The following is a 19,794-nucleotide window of genomic DNA, read 5'->3' on the forward strand; positions in this document are numbered from 1 at the left end:
TACTATAACCTTGTGCTATAGCCAATCAGATGATTTCCTTGTTTCACTACCATTTTTTCTCTATAAGGGCTTCCCTGGTGGCTCAGTGGCAAAGAATCCACCTGCAACGCAGGAGATGTGGGTTGGATCCTTGCATCAGGAAGATCCCTTGGAGAAGGAAATGGCAACCCACTCCAGTATTCTTGCCTGGGAAATCCCATTGACAGAGGAACCTGGCAGGCTGTAGTTCATAGGGTCGCAAAAGAGTCAGACACTACTTAGCAACTGAACAGCAGGAACAATTTCTATAAAAGTCTTTTCCCTAGTGCCTGTCAGTGGAGTGAGAGCTCTTACTCACTTCTGGCTTGGTAGTGCCCTATTTGAATAGATTTTTTTCTCAAATAAACATATTTTTTTTAATGCCTCAGTTTATATTTTAACATTACAAAATGGTGTGTATTCTATCACTACGATAATATTTTAAAGTGCAGAAACTAAGAGAGAATGATGGAAAAGTAATATGTAAAACTGAAAGGTCTTTAGGATTTTTCTCTCTCATTCACAGATTTTCTATATTATATCATATTTTCAATAATTAAAAACATTAAAACAAAAGGACTCAAACGCTTAAGAAATGAAGATTTTCTAGGTGACAGGGTTAGGAATATATTTTCTTTTATAAAATTTCAATTTGATGTTTTTGGGAAAATAACATATCTTATTAAAAGAAATAGGTAATAAAATTTTTTAAATATATATTATTTGTAAGAGTATCAAAAAGCACCAAATACATAGAAATAAGTGTGATGAAAGATGTACAAGACAACTACAGAAGACCTAAATAAACAGAGATATACAGTACCAGGTTCATGACCTAGAAATCTTAACATAAGTAAGATGTTTGTTTTTTTTTTTCCAATGTTTCATATTTATTACTGGGTCTCAGACCGATAGTGAGGAAATAACATCAGGAGCCAAGCATTACAGTAGTGATGTTCTCATTGTGATTTGGCTGCTTAAAAAAGTGGTCTTAACATGTGTGCCACACATGTTAAGACCACTTCTTATAGACCCAGCTTGCTTCTTATAGACCCAGCTTGGTTCTTCTCCAATGTCTTCTCTTGGAGTTGTACCTGATTTTATTGCCAGTTTTCATTCGAATCCATTGAGGAATGGGACGATTCTGCTTTTGTTTCTTGGCCAGGAATCGCTTGATCCTGAAAGTCTTGTGAGAAGACATGGTGAGGAGAGAACTCAACCGCACATAGGATGGCGGAGAAGAGAAAAGAGTCATAAGTAAGATGTTAAAAAATAAATAAGCAAAACAAAAGTTAAAAAAAAAAAAACAAAGCAAAAGCAAAAAAAATAAGCTACAAGAATATATTGTACAGCACAGGGAATATAGCCAATACTTTATAATAACCATAAGTAGAGTATAATCTTGAAAAACTGTGAATTACTATGTTGTACACCTGAAACTTATATATTGTAAGTCAACTATACCTCAGTTAAAAAAACAAGATGTCAATTCTCCCTAAATTGATTGACAGATGCAATCCAAGCAAAATTTTTGGTGAAAATACAAAGAACCTAGAACAGCCAGCAATAGTCTTGAAGTAAAATATTTCAACAGTCTTGAAGTAAAATATCACTGTTGAAAGACTTAACACTATGAGAAATCAATGCCTACTGTGAAGTAATGAGACAGGTTGATGCTGGCACAAGGAAAAACAAAAGAGAACAGAACATAATGGAGTCTGAAAACTGGTGTCACAGAGAATTATTGTCCTTGGTGTGGGACCCCCCTCCCCAGCATTTGGTGTCAGAAGTGTTGTGAGTGTGGTAGTAGTGTAAGAGTAAAGGAGAAACACAGTAGACCAAGTTTTTTCTAAAACAGTTTCATATATGTAATGTAGTACCAAAAGAAATCTCACTAAAAAAAGCTATAGAAAGAGGCATATCCACACTACATAGATAATCCAAAATGAAATTCTGGACAAAATGAAGTGTTATATTTACCTTTTTTTATGCAAAGTAAATTCTTTCTTGATCAATTTCACAAAATTCCAACAACCTTTTTAAGTTCTTTTGGTTGGCTTTTTAAAAATTGAGGTATAATTTTCATCTTTTTAAAACCCTATTTCTTTGGAATTTCTTTTCACTTAGATGGGCCTCTACTTTTTCTCCCCTATGAGTAAGTGGTCCTAAATTAAGTCTACTCTCAGTTAAGTAAGTGTTAGTGTTTGTTGCTCTGTCGTTCCCGACTCTCTGAGACCCCATGGACTGCAGCCCACCAGGCTCCTCTGTCCATGAGATTTTCCAGGCAAGGATTCTGGAGTGGGTTGCCATTTCCTTCTCCAGGGGGTCTTCCCAACCCAGGGATCGAACCCGGGTCTCCTACACTGCAGGCAAATTCTTTACCGACTGAGCTACAAGGGAAGTCCCCCCGAAAATAAGAAAGTGAAGTCACTCAGTCGTGTCTGACTCTTTGTGACCCCATGGACTGTAACCCGCCAGGCTCCTCCATCCATGGGATTCTCCAGGCAAGAGTACTGGAGTGGGTTGCCATTTCCTTCTAGCAAATCATTACTGCTATATCATAAGAAAAAGAAACAATAAAAACTACAGAATAAGACAGTATTCTTAGAAAAATTATGCCATCAATAAGTGTAAGTAAATACTAAGAGAAAGCTCTATAGAAAGGTTTTAAGAATCTAGCATGGGGATTTCCCTGGTGGTCCAGTGGTTGGGAATCCGCTTTCCAATGCAGAGGATGCAGGTTTAATCTCCGGTAGGGGAACTAAGATCCCACGTGCTGCAACAACCGAGCCCACACACTTGAGAGCCTGTTCTCCACAACTAGAGAGTGCCCCAATGTCACAATGAAGACCCATCACAGCCAAAAAAAAAAAAAAAAAAAGGAATCTAGCATGGGCCATAAAAGTAAAAAGTTATCTGAATTCTTTGGCTAGATATTTTTCTTACTATTCATAAACACTCAGCTTCCAAGAACAACTTCAGCAGTTGAAGTAAGTACCCGTTTTATCAACAATAGGTTAGATTAATCCTGTATATTGCCACCACAATGCTCAATTCACTCAAATATATTTCCTAGTTCTTGTAGCCAGAACTCTTTGGAAAGTGTAGCAAAGACTGGCCAGTTGTTCACCAAATCATTTTTCTTTCACCACTTGGCATACTAATAGTGTTTCCCAGCCTCCTTAGAAGTTACATATATCCATGTTTATGAGTTCTGTGGGTCGAAGACTTGGCCATAAAACCCTCCCAGGAATGATCCTCTATGCTTGCCCACTCATCTGTTAGATGCAGATCAAATGGAAGGGAACTTGAGGAAGCCCCAAGAGATTGTGAAGCCACTAAACAGAAGGTGCCTGGGTCCCTGAGTTATCACCAGGCAGAAATGATGAGTCATTTGACCAGAAGCACTTAAATGGACTATAGACAGACAATAAACCAACATTTATTGTTATGCTACTGACATTTTATTTTCATAGCAGTTAGTACCTTGACATATACAGGGTATGTGTTTCTCCTACTTCCTTTCTCTGCTTCTCCACAACTCAATTCACTAGGGAATTAGTTGTGAGACTCCTTTAGTGACCCTGAAAAAAGATATCATTAATAACACTCCATGGAAAAACTTGCCAATTGCTAAGTTTGAATTCTTTTCGTCAGCCCACCCTCCCTTGCTGCTATATTCTATCGACCTTTTTAAAAAATTTTTTTATTTAGTTAGTTCTATGTATTTATTTATTTGGCCTCACCAGGTCTTAGTTATGGCACGTGAACTCTTAGTTGCAGCATGTGGGTTCTAGATCCCTGACTAGGGATTGAACCTGGACCCCCTGCATTTGGAGCACAGTTTCAGCCTCTGGACTGCCAGGGAAGTCCCCTCCACTGAACTTTTGAGGCTGATGAATACTTAGAAGTCCAAAATTGAGAGCTAAAAAATATATATATCACTCCTTGCTGTCTTTACAGGGTTATGGTCGTGAGAACTTATCACTTTATATCCCAGGCAGCATCTAAGCAAATGGCAAATACCCAGATTTCAATTTCTACCGCAGATAAGCAGGTCAAGAAGACGATCTGATAGAGCAAAGTGATTATAAAGATTGTGGAATTATATTACCATACTATTTGTCCCTAGAATTTAATATTTAATATAATAATTTAATATTCAAAAAATTAAGTATTTTAAATACTTAAAAGTAGTACTTTAAATAGGTGTCTTAGGTGTCTTTTTTCAATGACTCTAGAGTGGTGAAATTCTGAGCATGCATAGGTTCTTCACTTTTTTTTATTGTCACAGATACTTTGTAAATCTAGTAAACCTAATGGACCCCTTATCACAGTACTGTTTGTAAATGAACACACAGAATTTCAAACATAAGTGAATTAAAATAGTTATCAGAATATTTTTAAAAATGTCTTATGGTAATATGTGTTTCCACTGACACATTAAATAAGGAGATCTAGTAGTTGGTCTCGGAGAAGGCAATGGCACCCCACTCCAGGACTCTTGCCTGGAAAATCCCATGGATGGAGGAGCCTGGTAGACTGCAGTCCATGGGGTCTAAGAGTCGGACACGACTGAGTGACTTCACTTTCACTTTTCACTTTCATGAATTGGAGAAGGAAATGGCAACCCACTCCAGTGTTCTTGCCTGGAGAATCCCAGGGACGGGGAAGCCTGGTGGGTTGCCATCTATGGGGTCACACAGAGTCGGACAAGACTGAAGTGACTTACAGCAGTAACAGTAGTTGGTCTAATAATTACTGCAGAAATTTTGAAGTAATGAGTGGAAATGACATTTTGAGGTAATTATTATGAGATGAAAATATCTGTGGTTTCTATCAGTGACAAAAATCACAAGTATTACTAATACTAATTGGTTTGTTGCCTAGTTTCATAATCAAAAGAAATGTTAAATTTCAATTAGAAGTTAAGAAACTAAAGATAAAACTCTGATTTTATCTATGGTGTGCAAGTTAAGAACTCTAGGACTAGTGGGTTCCCCAAAACACTGAACGTGTTTATCTCTGAGTAGTGGAAATATGGATGGTTTAAATTTTTCTTCTTATTTTTTATAACCATGTATGGTGACGATTTAAAAAAAAATTTATTTGACTAAACTGGGTCTTAGTTGTACACGTGCATAATCTTTAGTCTTTGTTGTGACATGCAGGATCTTTAGCTGTGGCATGTGGGATCTAGTTCCCTAACCAGGGATCGAAGCCAGGACCTCTGCCTTGGGAGCACAGTCTTAGCCACTGGACTACCAAGGAAGTCCCTCTTCTTTTCTGTATTGTTCAAATTTTCCATAATAAGCAAACATCACTTTTATCATTATAAAAGACATCACATGATATTTACAAAATGAAAGGGGTGTATTGGTAAGATTAAGTATACAGAAATAAAATTGGAGAAACAAAATAATGCTTGAAGAAAAAGGAAAACAAAATCCTGGGTGAAGATGGAGAAACTGAACCTGACTTTCATCAGGATACAAGCTGATGAGACCTTTATACCATTCATCTTTTTACACAAATTCTTTAATACACGATGCTGCCTCAGGGTTGAAGCACCATAATTCTTTTAACGGGCCACACGGGCACTCTTGGGCCACACTTCAAATAAAAAAGAAAAGGGAATCCACAAGTCTCTATTACTCATGAGCTTAGTAATTTTATTATCTATACCTTCTGCATCCTTCACTCTTGCTAACCCTTCCAGCCAGGACTTGTCTGCCTACTCAGTGCTCCACTTAGTGGTCTGGGAGAGAAAACTAGGCAATGAAATCCAGACCCCTCACCAGGCCCTACAAGACTCTCCTGGATCTGACCCCTACCTACTTCCCTAACTTCCAACTGCATTTCCCTCGCATTCGCCTCTCTGACCTATCGATTCCTCCAACAGCCAATCCTGTTTCAGCCTCGGGGGCTTTGTCTTTTCTGGTCCTCCTTCCTGGCAAATTCTTCCTCTAGCGTTCCCAGAGACCAAGCCACCCCTGCAGGTCATATTACTGCAACAACACTCCCTGGAATTATTTCTATATTGTTTCTCAATAAGAAGGAAGCTGACTGAAGCCAAAGACCTTGTCGATCCTGTTCACCTCTGTACCTTCAGCACTTAAAACAGCACCGGAATGAATGAATAAATGAGTGGTATGAACGAATACCTGCTGACTGCCTCCTGGGGATGCCCTCTAGCTTGGAAATAAAAATCAGTTTGTCGAGCGGAAAGCACGTTAATAGCGGTTTTTATCTGTCCGCTCAGGCACTGGCACCCCCTAAGAATCTCGGTGATTATATACGCTTAGAATTCCGGCCGCGCAAGGCGTGAAAAGACAGCCCCTCAAGAGCCTTCCCCGTCGTCCGCGCCGAACTGCGGCTGCGCGCCGCCAGGGGAGGGGCGTGGCCAACTCCGCGGTGGGGACGTGAGTCCAGAGCCAGCGAGAGGACGCTGGAGGGCGCGCTAGAGCGGCGCGGCATGGCCGGGCCTGGGGCGGGCGAGCCGGCCATGGAGGACGAGCGAAGCTTCTCAGATATCTGCGGCGGCCGCCTGGCCTTGCACCGCCGATACTACTCCCCTTCCTGCCTGGAGTTCTGCCTCAGCTGCCCTCGGATCTCTTTGCGCTCGCTCACCGCTGTCACCTGCACCGTGTGGCTGGCGGCCTACGGACTCTTCACACTCTGTGAGGTAAGGCCGGCCTCGGAGTCGGGGCTTGGGTTTGGAAGGATCTGTGGGGTCTTAGGCTCGAGCCCAGAGCTCTCACCGGACCCTCCTACAGTCGTGCGGCCTGGAGGGCAGAAACTCCCTGGTTTTGGGGACGCCATTCCGCTGCTGGACAGCTCTCTTCCTTCCTTAACGTTGAGTGAACTTTGCGCTCTTGTACTTTATCCCCGCTCCGGGGTCGCTGCTCTCTGCGCTGTGGTTCCACTCAGCATACATCTCGTCCTTGCTCGACAGCCTAAAACGTTAACTTCCATGTGCTCTGTGTAGTACAGGCTCACGGTAGTTCAGTTCCAAGAGTTTAGAGAACTAGGTGGACGGATCGTCCTCACCCATCCCTTCCACTCTTCACAGGAGTCGCTGCTGACAATACCTTTTACAGTCTTCGAGAAACTGCCTTTGCCTCCACAGTTCTCATACGCAGGTTAAGAATCTCTCTTTTCAGGACAGTCTAACCTCCCGCACCCCACAATCACTACCCCACTTCCAAGTATTTTCTAAAGAACTGTTGAGATTGCAGAGACGGGTGGTTTTGTGCTTAATTTCCAGATTGACTCCTATCAGTGTTTTCTCAGGTTCAGTTTTCACACCTCTAAAATGGAATTGATACCTGCTATGCCAACGCCACAGCATTGTGAGGGTCATATGTAGCAGCATCGTGACAACTCTCAAATGAAAGGAATCATCCTAATTGCCCTTTTCATTTTTAACTTAGTCTCATATGTAGTGTCCTGAGTGACATGTCTTATTCCAGGAGTGATCTGACCAGAGCTAAGTACAGCAAGGCTATTTGTTTCTGTAATTTGGGTATGGTTTTCAATACTGCATCTATTTGTTTTTCTTAAAAAAAAAAAATTGTTTTTTTTTTATTTTGGATGTGGCAGGTAGTTGCAGCTGCTTGCTTATTATAGTTGCTCCGTGACCTGTAGGATCCTAGTTCACCCAACCAGGGACCCAACCCCCATCCACTGCGCTGCAAGGTGGATTCTTAACCACTGGACCACCAGGGAAGTCCCCCATTAGCTTTTTGAAAAAGCCACTAGAGCATATTTCAGAGCATGGTTAATTTAGTGTAGATATACACAAAATTAAGACCCTTATTTGTATCAGTTGTATCTAAAAGTTCATAAGTCAGTTGAACTGGTTGAAATGCCAGGACAGTTCTTCCTCCTGCCCCCTAAAAAATTTAATATATAATATAGTTGAATTTCAGTACTAGCCTGAGTTCTTTCCGCATAGTCATGTGAGGAGGCTGCTACTGCTGCTAAGTCGCTTCAGTCATGTCCGACTCTGTGCGACCCCATAGACGGCAGCCCACCAGGCCCCGCCGTCCCTGGGATTCTCCAGGCAAGAACACTGGAGTGGGTTGCCATTTCCTTCTCCAATGCATGAAAGTGAAAAGTGAAAGTGAAGTCGCTCAGTCGTGTCCGACTCTTCTCTACCCCATGGACTGCAGCCTACCAGGCTCCTCCATCCATGGGATTTTCCAGGCAAGAGTCCTGGAGTGGGGTGCCATTGCCTTCTCCGTGAGGAGGAGGGAACAGATATTTATTAAAGCCCACTGAGTGCCAGCTGCCTTACTGAATGTCTCATTTCAACCTTAGAAGAAAACCGAGACTTAGAAAGAGTAGTAGCTTATCTGAAGTGATAAAACTAGTAAATGGCCTACTGGGGCTTCAAACCCAAGGCTGTCTGATGGCTTGCTTAGCAGAATTTTTAAATGGGAGGTTTGTTCTACACCAGCTCCCTTGTGTACTTATCTATCTCATCCTGGTATATCCTACTTAACCCTCATCAATGTCCAGGGCTAAGTAACCTTACCTTCCTTTAAACTCCACTGCAGCACTTCTTAAGGGCTCTGTGTACCAGAATTTCTATTTTTCCTCCTATTCAAAACTATTAATCAGAGTACTGAATCTCAGCTTGTATAAGAAATCTGTTGGAGGAATTGATTAAAACATGTGGCTTTACTTCAACCCAAACCAATATTGAATTGTTAGAATTTCAGAAAGAAAAATTAAGTATAAAAAATGCAGGGGTAATAAAGTTTTGGGCAGTGATTACTTTATAGGAAAGCTGATATGGGTCAGACCCCCTAAGTAAGCAGATGAACTTACCTACAAAATAGAAACAGACTCACAAACTTAGAAAACAAACTTATGGTTACCATAGGGGAAAGAAGGGAGGAGGGATAAATTGGAAGTTTGGGGTTGATACATACACACTACTATATTTAAAATAGGCAACTCACAAGGACCTACTGTATAGCACAGGGAACGCTACTTAATATTTTGTAATAACCTCAATAGAAAAAGAATTTCAAAATGTGAAGATATATGAATATGTATAACTGAAATCACTCTGCTCTACACCTGAAACTAACACATTATAAATCAACTATACTCCAAAATAAAATAAAAAATTTAAAAATAATATTAAAATCCCCTAAGTATATATTTGTTCTTCATTCCTTCTTTCCTCCCAGTTTTTTAATTCACAGTTCTATTAGAATTCTAGGTTTTTACCTTACTTATTTCAACCTGGAATGTTCTTTCCCCTTCCTTTTCTCAGCTAAGTATATCTGTCAATAATCACCACCTCCTCAGCACCAGTTAAATCCTGCTTCCTTAGAAGTCTTCATAGGATATTCCTGTGTGCTTTAATCTCTCTCTTTCTTGCTTTTTCTCTCTCTCTGTTAATCCTGTCTTAGTCACTCTATATCATAGTATTCTCCAAAAATATTTTATATATTTAATCTTGCCTCTAATAAATCTGTAAGGGCCAGAACATAAGTTTATCTCTCTCCATTCTTCCATAATGCTTATTCAGTTCACATTATGTACAAGACACTGTACTAGGTACTAGACATTTAATTAACTCAAAGTAGATATTTCTGGGCCCATCAAAGACCCAGCACATAGATTTTTCCATCTTCCATTTGTAATTAACAAATAATTATCTAGTGCAGAGGTCAGCAAACTTTTTCCTAAAAAGGCCAAACTAAATATTTTAGGCTTTGCAGGTCTCTGTCTCATATTCTTCTGTTTCATTTTATCAACCCTTCAAAAAATGTGAAAAAAAAAAAAACCAAACAAACCGAAAATAGTTTTAGCTTAATGTGGACCAGACAAAAGCAGATCACAGGCCCAAATAGTTCCTAGACTTCTTATTTAACTCTTAACTATGTGTTATATATAAAGAAGTAGAAAGGTACTTTGAAGGAAAACCAGAGCTAGTCAGTAGTTAAAGCAGTAAAAACAGATTTCATTCAGAAACTGTTGCAATGGGAGAAAAGAGACTTCAGTATTGAAGGTTGGGTTCAATTCTGCATACCTCAGGGACCAGTAGAAATTTATAGCCAAAGAGCAGGGTCAGTAGTCAATGGATACAAAATTACTAAAAGGAAACATGAGGAGTAAATGGGGGATTCTGGCTAAATTGATTCAACAGGATTCTTGCTGAAGGCAGACCAGGGTGATCAGATAACCAAGGTGAGAGTCTTCTCTAAACTCACTTAGCAAGAGTCTTGCTACAACTTGGCCAGCAAGGCCTGCATTGTTCAACAAGAGTCTCACTAGAGTTAGTAGGTCAGAGAGGATATCTTGTCAGTAACAAAGATTAGTAAAACACCTCCTGCCTTCAAGGAATGACAGCCATAAATTAGTGAATCTCTTGTGATTCTAGGTCATCAATGATTTTTTTTTCCTGTGCCATCCTTCTAAATAGCTTTTTGGGGGAAAAAAAAAAAGGAAAACAAACATACCTCGATAGAAAAACACACTTCAACTTCAGAAATGTTAAAAGGTTGTAAATGTTAAAAGGTTCTTAGAATCAAATAAATACCATTTCGGGGACTCTTAACACTGTCCTTAGTCATTTCAGCTAGTCAGTCAGCCTTAACATATCACTCAGTCATAACCCAAAACAACCAAAAGGGCCCTGAGTAGTAAGATCTTTATTATTTAACAAAACCAGAAGTCAAGATGAAGAAGGACTCTAGAGGGCATAAGAGGCTCGGTTGATTTTAGTTTTTTCATCTTACCAATCTTCTACCCTTTACCTGTCCTCAGCCCAGCTTTCCACACAGTTTTGGCAGAGGCCTTGTAGTTCTGGGCATCCAAACTTTAGGATGAAGGGGCCTTCTCTTCCTTAGACCTCTTTCTTGAGATGGACTTAGTTGTCTAGAAAGCCTTCCAGCAGACTTCCCCTCATATGTCACCGGCTAGAGTTGTGCCATTGGTCCATTTCTGAACCAGTCGTTTGCAGGAGTGTTGGGAAGCAGGAGTGGCTGTTGAGTGTTATCTGCTGCACTGTGCTAAGCATGTTATTATTTATTGTGTTCAGTCTGAGATTTTGCTACATGTTTTACTGATGAAAGGTGAGAAGAAAAAATCTGAGTCCTTAAGTTGCAATTTTGGAAGGAAAATCTCTGAGAGCAGTGTGATGGGTATCCTGCTGAGGGAGGTTCTTCTCCCCAGACCTGTCCATTTGTTGTCTGGGTGTGTCTTATCATGTGCTTTCCTAGCACTGCAGAGCCCACATAAAAGTAGCTTCCTCTTACTTCACGCACGTTCTTCCTATCCATTCACCTCAAGGAGAACAAAGGTTTTTTTCCACATTGTCTGGAGTTGACTTATTAACCAGCAGAGAAACACTTGATAATCTTAACCGCCTGTGTCTGTCTCTCTCTTCAGAACAGCATGATCCTCTCTGCTGCCATCTTCATCACTCTCTTAGGCCTGCTTGGTTACCTCCATTTTGTAAAGATTGATCATGAGACTCTGTTAATCATTGATTCCCTGGGTATCCAGATGACCTCATCCTATGCCTCAGGCAAAGAAAGTACCACCTTCATTGAGATGGGCAAGGTGAAGGATGTCATCATTAATGAGGCTATTTACATGGTAAGTATTTAAATCAGTAAATGTTACAGGCCTCCTTAGAGGAGGCAGCCCATGGGTGTGTCTGGATCTAAACTGAGTCTTAATACCTCAAGTAACGATGTCACAGAATTAAACTTTAGGGCTCTGTGTACTAGTACTTAGAGTGTTTTCTTTTTGGCTGGCATGTCTTTAAACCATAAAAGTAAACTTGTATTGAAAACATATGCCCTTTATTCTTATAGAGATGCAGTAGGTTTTCATGGGTAGGGAGTTAGCATTTCAACTTTATTTTCTAGCCCAGCTTCAGAATCATCTCTGGTTGTTGTTCTTTTGCCTTTTTTCCTCTAAAGAATGAGAATATACCCCTCTCTCAGTTCAGAAGCTATCAAGTGCTATTTATGAAGTTTTGAGAAAGAAAACTGAGTTTCACCTAGATCTCTCCTTATTTGGTTTATTTTTCTTACAGCAGAAGGTGATTTACTACCTCTGCATTTTATTGAAGGATCCAGTGGAACCACATGGGATATCCCAAGTAGTACCCATCTTCCAGGTGAGCACAGAAGACTTTTCTTAAGTTTTTTCTCTAGAGAAGTCCTTTACCTTACTCCTTCTCTGAGCAGATCCACTGCTTCTTAGGTTCAGTAGGAATGTGATCTTCTATTGTCAAGAATATTTGAGGATTCCTGAGGGATATTTTTACCAGGAATTAGAATGTTATTTCAGAAATTCCTTTCTGAGGCAGATAAAACTTTCAGAAATATTAGGAACCTATACAAATTCTAGAGATAATAATACATATATAGCAGCTTCTGCGGAGAAGGCAATGGCACCCCATTCCAGTACTCTTGCCTGGAAAATCCCATGGACAGAGGAACCTGGTAGGCTGCAGTCCATGGGGTCGAGAAGAGTTGGACACGACTGAGCGACTTCACTTTCACTTTTCACTTTCATGCACTGGAGAAGGAAATGGCAACCCACTCCAGTGTTCTTGCCTGGAGAATCCCAGGGACAGGGGAGCCTGGTGGGCTGCCGTCTATGGGGTTGCACAGAGTCGGACACGACTGAAGCGACTTAGCAGCAGCTTCTGCGTATATATCATCATTCATAGCAGCAGCTTCTGCATATATATCATCATTCACCTGCTTCGATTCTGTCAGTCTGCTAGTATGTGATTTTTGTTGTTGTTTATTCACTAAGTTGTGTCCAACTCTTTGAGACCCCATGGACTGTAGCCCCCTAGGCTCCTCTGTCCATGGGATTACACAGGCAAAGATACTGGAGTGGGTTGCCTCTTTCCTTCTCCAGGGGATCTTCCCGACCCAGGGATGGAACCTGGGTCTCCTGCATTGGCAGGATTCTTTACCACTGAGTCACCAGGGAAGCCCAATATATGATTTTACATAAATGTTACTGATCCATACAGACTGCTATACGCTATTTTGGCGTCTTGCTTTTTTTTTTTCAGTTAACTCTTTTCTTTAATCTTTCTTTTTTAATTGAAGGATAATTGTTTTACAATGTTGTAATTGGTTTCTGCCATATAACAATGTGAATCAGCCATAATTGCTTTTTTAATATATTTTTCATGTATCTACAAAAGCCATTATACTTATTATTTTAAATAATTATATCATCATATCAAATATTAGTTTATTTAGCCACATCATTTGCTAGCTTTTAAAACCACATCCAGATTATTTTTTGTTTTGCTCGTATAAAAAATACTTATACAAACATAATTACAGTCAATTATTTTATAGGTATGTAAATCATGTATGCAGTTAATTCTGCCTCACTGCCTTTTTCACAAAGGATTTAAGGCAGCTAAGCTAAAATTCTTTTGAATTTATCTCAAAATTATATTAAAGCTTATGAATACTTTCATAGATTTTAATAGTGTTTGAGATTTGGCTCTAGAGATTAGACCATACTTTTGGGAATTTGTGCTTGTTTTTATGTAGTCTTGTCTAACAGTAGTTTTAGCTATTTTTTAGTTTAGTATATATTAAAGGAATTTAGAGTTACTAAATTTGTATCTCTTTAAATAACAGACTTTTATATTTCCTTGTATTACCTATCAGTATTTTCTCTTGTTTTAAACTATCCATCTCCTCTATTAGTCAAGCAGATACTACATATTGATTATGCATTATAACACTTTATTTTAGGTAGCCAACTTTTATTAAATATGCTTTCCACATACATTTTTCTCATTCTGTGGCTTTTCTTTTGATTGTATTATATTTCATTATACAAAATAATTTGCAGTATTTACATATCAAAGTGCCCTTCTTGTCTCTGAGAGCTGCTTCACAGCTTGCGACACTTCCCAAGAGGGTCTGTCCTTGTTACTCCCCTTTCTTGCTCTTAGGTGGATATCATGAAATTTAGACAGATTAAAAACTGTCTTTTGAGCTCCTGCTTCCCACAGTTCACAGGCTGGGCTGTGGGCCTGGTTAAGGATCACTCCCAGCAAAGTCCTGTGAGGCCTGAACTTCCACCTCTCGAGCCCACACCTGTGCCGTTTAGACCCCCCGGCTTGTGGGTGAGAGATCAGGGTTGCACTTGGACACAGCACCACTCATCAGTCTCTTATGTTCATCTTGACTCTGCATTTCTCCCCTTTGGAATTCAGAGTGCCAAGCCCCGGCTGGACTGCTTGATTGAAGTGTACAGGAGCTGCCAGGAGATCCTGGCACACCAGAAAGCTTCATCAACGAGCCCATGAGTCCCAGCATTCAGAAAGCCAGTATTGTCTTCCAGAGGAGACTCCTAAGCCACAGTGGTTGGCTTATTTTCTGTATTTTAAACCTTCAAGTGGACATAGTCTGAGAAACCAGTATGGATGTGGTGGATCTCAGAGCCATAGAGAAGGTGACTGAAAACTTAACTTATTGTGTGATATTGAGCAAAGTATTAATGTATATTTTAGTGTTCCTTTTGTAAGGTTTTATTTATTTTACCAATTGAGGGGAGACCTTGAAACTCTATGTTAGGAGTAATGCTGACTAAGCGCACTTTGTGAGCACACTTGGGCTTACTTTTTGTTGGAATTTATAGAAAATGGGAAACTGACATCAGCTCTTTTGATAAAGATTATTTTCCAACTGTGCAGTGTCCCTGTATAAAAGTTAGAAAGAAAAAAAGCAAGCCCTTCAGGGACTGGTCAGTAGGAAGCAATGTCCTACAAAAGTCTAGTCTCTGTCCACCTAGCTCCTGTGTTCTGTACAGGGTTACTTTATGATGATTCTCTTAATAAACAGATATTCTTCCAAGACATACACCACTGCTTGGTTCAGACAGCTGCTTTTTATTGACAAACATGATCGTGGCATTTCAGTCAAGGGTGTCAAGTACATTAATACTCTTGTTACTCAGCATTGTCTATGACTCCAAAAACTTCTTTTTCCAAGAGGGATGAAACAAAAAGCCAGACAGAAATTTGACTTTGGTTCCCAGACATGTTGAAGAAGGATAAACATACATACTATAGAAGCCTTTGTTTATAAGGTTGTTTCTTTTGTATAAAATCAACAAACTAGGGAGGATTCCTGAAGGGCTGGGAAGAAGACAGGGCAGGGAAAACAGCTTGACCCTCTAAACTCAGTAGGAACACAGTTCCATTCCTGCTTACTTTTTCTTTGGGATTTTTTATTTTAACTCCTGACATCAGCTCTTTTGAAAAAGATAATTGTTCCAACTATGCAGTGTCCCTGTATAAAAGTTAAGAAAGAAAAAAAGCAAGTCCTTCAGGGACTGGTTAGTAGGAAGCAATGTCCTACAAAAGTCTAGTCTCTGTCCACCTAGCTCCTGTGTTCTGTACAGGTAGTTCTGTACAGGGTCCTGTAGATAATATCCTTATTAATAGGATATTATCCTTATTTGGATAGGATAATATCTTATCCAAAGGATAATATCCTTATTTGTCTTAGAGATATTCAAGATATTACAAAACCAGAGCTGTAACTTCTGCCTTTTACACCAGCCCTGGAAGGGTTATTCAGGATTCTGTGGGACATATGACATGTGACTTGTTCGAGGTAGAAATGTCTCAGCTAAATCCCAAATCGTGGGGGAAAGGGAGAAACCAAATTGGGAGGCAGCTATAAAATTGCCAGCCTGGCAAAGTCCAGTTCATTTAAAAGAGGCAGACACTCTGATGTGCTGCCTTTTTCGTCATGCTTCTCAGTTTAAAGGGTGAGAGGGGAAGCTTACAGCAGCTGAGGTGTTCAGATAAACTAGTTCCAGCCTTGCAGTTTTTGCAGTGTGCCCCCACCACACACTTTGTTGGGGTTAAAGGCTTGGTTCATAGATGCTATTGCTAAACTCATGTAGTTTGTTCAGCACTTTATTGAAAAATGATAAGGCTGAGTTAGAGCTATGAAATAAAACTCAGTTTCTCCCGTGTTGGAATATCAGAGTATAAATGAACTCTTTCGTCTTTTTTTTTTTTTTCCCTGTCAGGGGAGGGCGGAGACACGACCATCTCTGCACTCAACAGCAGGTCTCACTCGGGGGTGGGGAGATATTGGCATCACCAGGAGGCAAAAGGTGAAAGAAACTTTCAGTCAGGCATCAGATAACACATGTGTGTGCTCTGCCCTCAAACTAATTCCCAGTGCAAGTTCACTAGAAGTCTTAAGCAAATCCTCACAAGCCTGGAGGGGGGATCTTCTGTTTCTGAGTCATTTTTGGTGGCCTCACAGAGTAGCAAAGAGCAGGATGCATTTGCTTGGTTTTTCAATGAGCAGGGGAATAAGTGATGCCCACCTTCTACAGTAGTAAGCACAGCCTTCACTGAGCCCTGTCCAGTCGTTAAAATGAGACAAGGAGAAGCCAGGGTAGACCCACCCCTGCCCTTGCTTGTACTCCGTTGCGCTGATGGTCCAGTGTGAGGAGACCAGCTTCATTCTCGGGGGACAGTACCTTGTCCTGCAGGGGCAGGGGCCGCTGCCCCGGAAGGGCGCCACTGATGCCTCGTGTGTAGCAGGGGAAGGGGAAAGGTGGGTCAACTCCTTTATCTCCAGCCCCGCCAACACCTCTCCCGTGTGGGAAAGGAAGTCCAGCCTGAGTGAGTTCCAGGCTTTTGTTGAAGTTCAAGTGAATTGGAAATTCTAGTCCTCTCCCGTTCAGGGATGTCAGGAAAACTTCAAGTATAAATCCCTGCGTGAGGACCATAGCCAATATAAAAAATACTAGTCTCCCTGAGAGCAGCAGTGCAGGAAAGCTGACGTACAGCACTGATGCCCTCAGTGACCAGGGGCAGCGGGCAACCCTGCGTCTAGAACCGAACAGCATCCACAGCTCAGTGTTTTTGTGTGTGTGCGGGGGGGAAGTGGTTTTTATACTGGGTCTGGATTTTTAAAGGTTGGCCCTGGAACATGATAAGGCACCTGGAGAGTAAAGTGGACACCGAAGTACACATTTCACAGAACAACTGGGGCGGGGTGCGGGGGCTATCAGACCCATCACAGTAGTATCACCCGAGGATACATGTCTAATCCCAGAGGCACCAGCTGGTGGTGGGGAAAAGGGCAAGAGAAATATTCACAGCAACGTTGGCCCCTTGGCAGCACAGGGAACAGAAGCAAAGAACTGTCGTCCGTCCAGTTCCCATGGCTGGCAGGCAGCAGCGGGCGTGGAGGGTGGGTTCACAGTTGTGGAGCAGTGGTTCATGTAGCTGGCCAAGATGAGGGTCACCTCTGCAATCTAAGGAGACAACAGAGAAACGAAGGAATGGAACTAGCTTTGGCTTGAATTCTGGCTCGCTCTCTCACTAGCTGTTGCACTGGGTACATAAGCTTCTTGGGCTTTGGTTTGTCTCTTAATACCCACCCGGGGTGGAAATGTCCAAGCGGGGGATCATTACTGGTGAGGTTCAGACAACCAGTGAAATGGGCGTCTGGAGTCCATGGTACCTCCTGAAAACAGGAGGACCAACATTCCGCTTTGGCTGTCTCCAAGCCGGGGCAGGCGGCCTCCCTGGAGGAAGGGACCTGCGTGTCCTCTCCTTGGGCAGGGACAGTATTAAAAGAAGGAGGAGGTTTGTCAAACTCCAGCTTTAGCATTAAAACAACAGGGTTTCCAGCTGCTCAGAAGGGAGCCAGAAACTATAAATCAGAACTTCGGTTTCAGAGTCTCTGGAATTGTTATTTTTGCCAATCAACATTTCCTGTACCGAGTAGGAACAAGGCCCTTAAACCCAAACAGGTCTTTGGGCCTTCTTCAAAACCCCAGGGAAGGGGAACCTGTGCTGACTGGCCGACTTGTGACAAGTGCTGGGATAGCAGAACCCAAGGCAAGGGGAGAGCGCCTGGAGGAGGAAGCCGCCCTGGGCCTGGGCCTGCTGCACAGACGAGCAGCGAGAGGGCCCCAGCCCAAGCTGCCCAGTGCTGTGGCTGACAGAACAGAAGAAGTAACGTGAGGAGTGCCCCCACCAGCCCCTCTACCTACCAGCCCAGCACCCTCAGGAGTACTGATCAGAGACAAGGCCAAACGTTTTTGTTTGGGGCGGGGCCCTTCTGGGGTATTATCATAACCCCAGTTTCCTTTCTGTGCTCTAAGCCCACCTCATCATATTCAATCAGAGTCAAATGTAGCAGCTTTCAGGCCCACCTTGGGAGCAGCCATCCGGAAGATCAACTTCTCAACGTGGCCTTTCCCAGAGCTCTGGTCTGGAACGGATCTGATCACAAGCATGAAGTCATCTCGGCAGCCACCGAAGGTCATCACCGAAGAGTAGGGATAGGTGACGTGCAGTTGCTGTGAGAAGCAATCCAGTTAGTTCCTGGGTAGCTTTCCCCCTGCCTCCTGAGCTGGGAGTCTCATCAGACCAGGAGAAAGAAGTCTGAAGTGGCCACACTTTGGAGACCTCCATCCAAATGTCTATAGCTGTGTCTAGACTAGACAGCAGAGCTTGGGGTGGGGGTAGTGGGGGCAGAGCAACCACGGTCACTCAGCTCAGGACTCTGAGTGCAGAGAGGAGCCACCCGGGAGCCAGCCCTCACCCTCCCATACCATAGTGTTGTGGTCCAAGATGCTGACTCCATCCTCATTCACAGCAATCCACACCAGAGCGCTCTCCTTGGAAGACAGCTGTGCAGGCTGGGGGGAACAGGAAAATCCCATCAGACCGAGTCACAGCTAGGATTCTGAACCACTAGAGCCTTCTGAAGTAGAAGGCACATCCAGGGATCTGCTAGGCAGTGATTTCCAACTTTTTTCTCCTTTTAGAAAACACAGAAGATGGTATTTGTACAGCATATTGGATAAACAGTCTGCTTGTGGCAGGAGGCGTCTGGCTTGGAGCTCTGGCCGCTTACGAACTACGCTGAGTGGGGAAGGGTATCACTTTCTTGCAGTACCCACAGCCCACCCTGCTACAAAACAGAGCAGAGCACACTCTGTTCCTGCTGCAGAGCAGAGTCCAGCCCTGGCTGTTCCGTCACAGGCATGGAGAACAGGCTGTCTTCTCCTGGCTCTCAGAAACTGAAAGCGTTCCACCCAGTTTCTCCCAGCTCCAGTGCATCCTGCTTCAACCAATTTTCTAGGGATTATTTTTTTTAAAAAATCAGGAAAACAATAATGCAACCTTAAAGGCTTTAGGCCCTACCAGGGAGAAAAGTGACTATTTGGTGGGCAAGTCTTAGAATGACTAATTTTCCCTGCCAGGGCTGCATTAGGGCAATCTGGATCTCCTGTCTCTTCTATCCATAAGTCTGGGAACAGAGATGGACATGTCTCTTTCATCAGGAGCTTTCCCCAACCTTCCAGGCCAAGAGGGTCCCCATGTTATATGCCTTTATAACACCCCTATACTTTTCCTTCATGGCACTGTGACAACTTGTAAAAGAATTATATATGTATTTAGAGACAGAGAGAATTAGTATTTGATTAATGTGGACCTTCCCTACTAGGGAAGCTCCATGAAGGCAAGGACTGTGTCGGATTTGCTTACATCTTGCAACCGCAAATAACCAGCGCAATGCATGAGGTATAATCGGAGCTCAACAGTTCTTCGTTGAATGAATGAGTGAATGTCTACTGTCTGATCTGTACCCTCAGTGAACAGGATCACGATCCAGCATCCAGCATTGATCCAGCATCCACACACTCTGTGATTATGTACAAAGTTCACACGTACCAGATAGCCAGTGAAGAAGAGTTCCAGCTGAA

The 19,794-nt window shown here is 42.1% G+C and overlaps 3 protein-coding genes across 4 annotated transcripts in view; 1 reads left to right on the forward strand and 2 right to left on the reverse strand.

The window, feature by feature from the left end:
* Positions 1-895: 895 nt before the first annotated feature.
* LOC104993455 (60S ribosomal protein L39) lies at positions 896-1,263 on the reverse strand. The gene has a single exon (XM_010846716.1). It carries the CDS (start codon positions 1,217-1,219, stop codon positions 1,064-1,066), a length of 156 nt encoding a protein of 51 aa, XP_010845018.1. The 5' UTR covers positions 1,220-1,263; the 3' UTR covers positions 896-1,063.
* A 5,178-nt stretch (positions 1,264-6,441) lies between these two features.
* PIGH (phosphatidylinositol glycan anchor biosynthesis, class H) lies at positions 6,442-14,907 on the forward strand. The gene is made up of 4 exons (XM_010846717.1): positions 6,442-6,703; positions 11,431-11,640; positions 12,086-12,169; positions 14,255-14,907. The coding sequence occupies exons 1-4, from the start codon at positions 6,494-6,496 to the stop codon at positions 14,345-14,347; spliced, it is 597 nt and encodes a 198-aa protein (XP_010845019.1). The 5' UTR covers positions 6,442-6,493; the 3' UTR covers positions 14,348-14,907.
* Positions 14,908-16,060: 1,153 nt separating this feature from the next.
* Positions 16,061-19,794, reverse strand: part of PLEKHH1 (pleckstrin homology domain containing, family H (with MyTH4 domain) member 1) — a 59,000-nt gene continuing 55,266 nt past the window's right edge. For both annotated transcript variants that reach the window (XM_010846719.1, XM_010846718.1), the window contains 3 exons: positions 18,637-18,723; positions 18,235-18,381; positions 16,061-17,328 (listed from right to left, as the gene is read on the reverse strand). In XM_010846719.1, the coding sequence (XP_010845021.1) occupies positions 17,167-17,328; positions 18,235-18,381; positions 18,637-18,723 (396 nt within the window). In that variant the 3' untranslated portion in view covers positions 16,061-17,166. The remainder of the gene's footprint in view (positions 17,329-18,234; positions 18,382-18,636; positions 18,724-19,794) is intronic.

Source organism: Bison bison, unplaced genomic scaffold, assembly GCF_000754665.1.
Source record: "Bison bison bison isolate TAMUID 2011002044 unplaced genomic scaffold, Bison_UMD1.0 scf7180017864239, whole genome shotgun sequence".
Taxonomy (NCBI): Eukaryota; Metazoa; Chordata; class Mammalia; order Artiodactyla; family Bovidae; genus Bison; species Bison bison.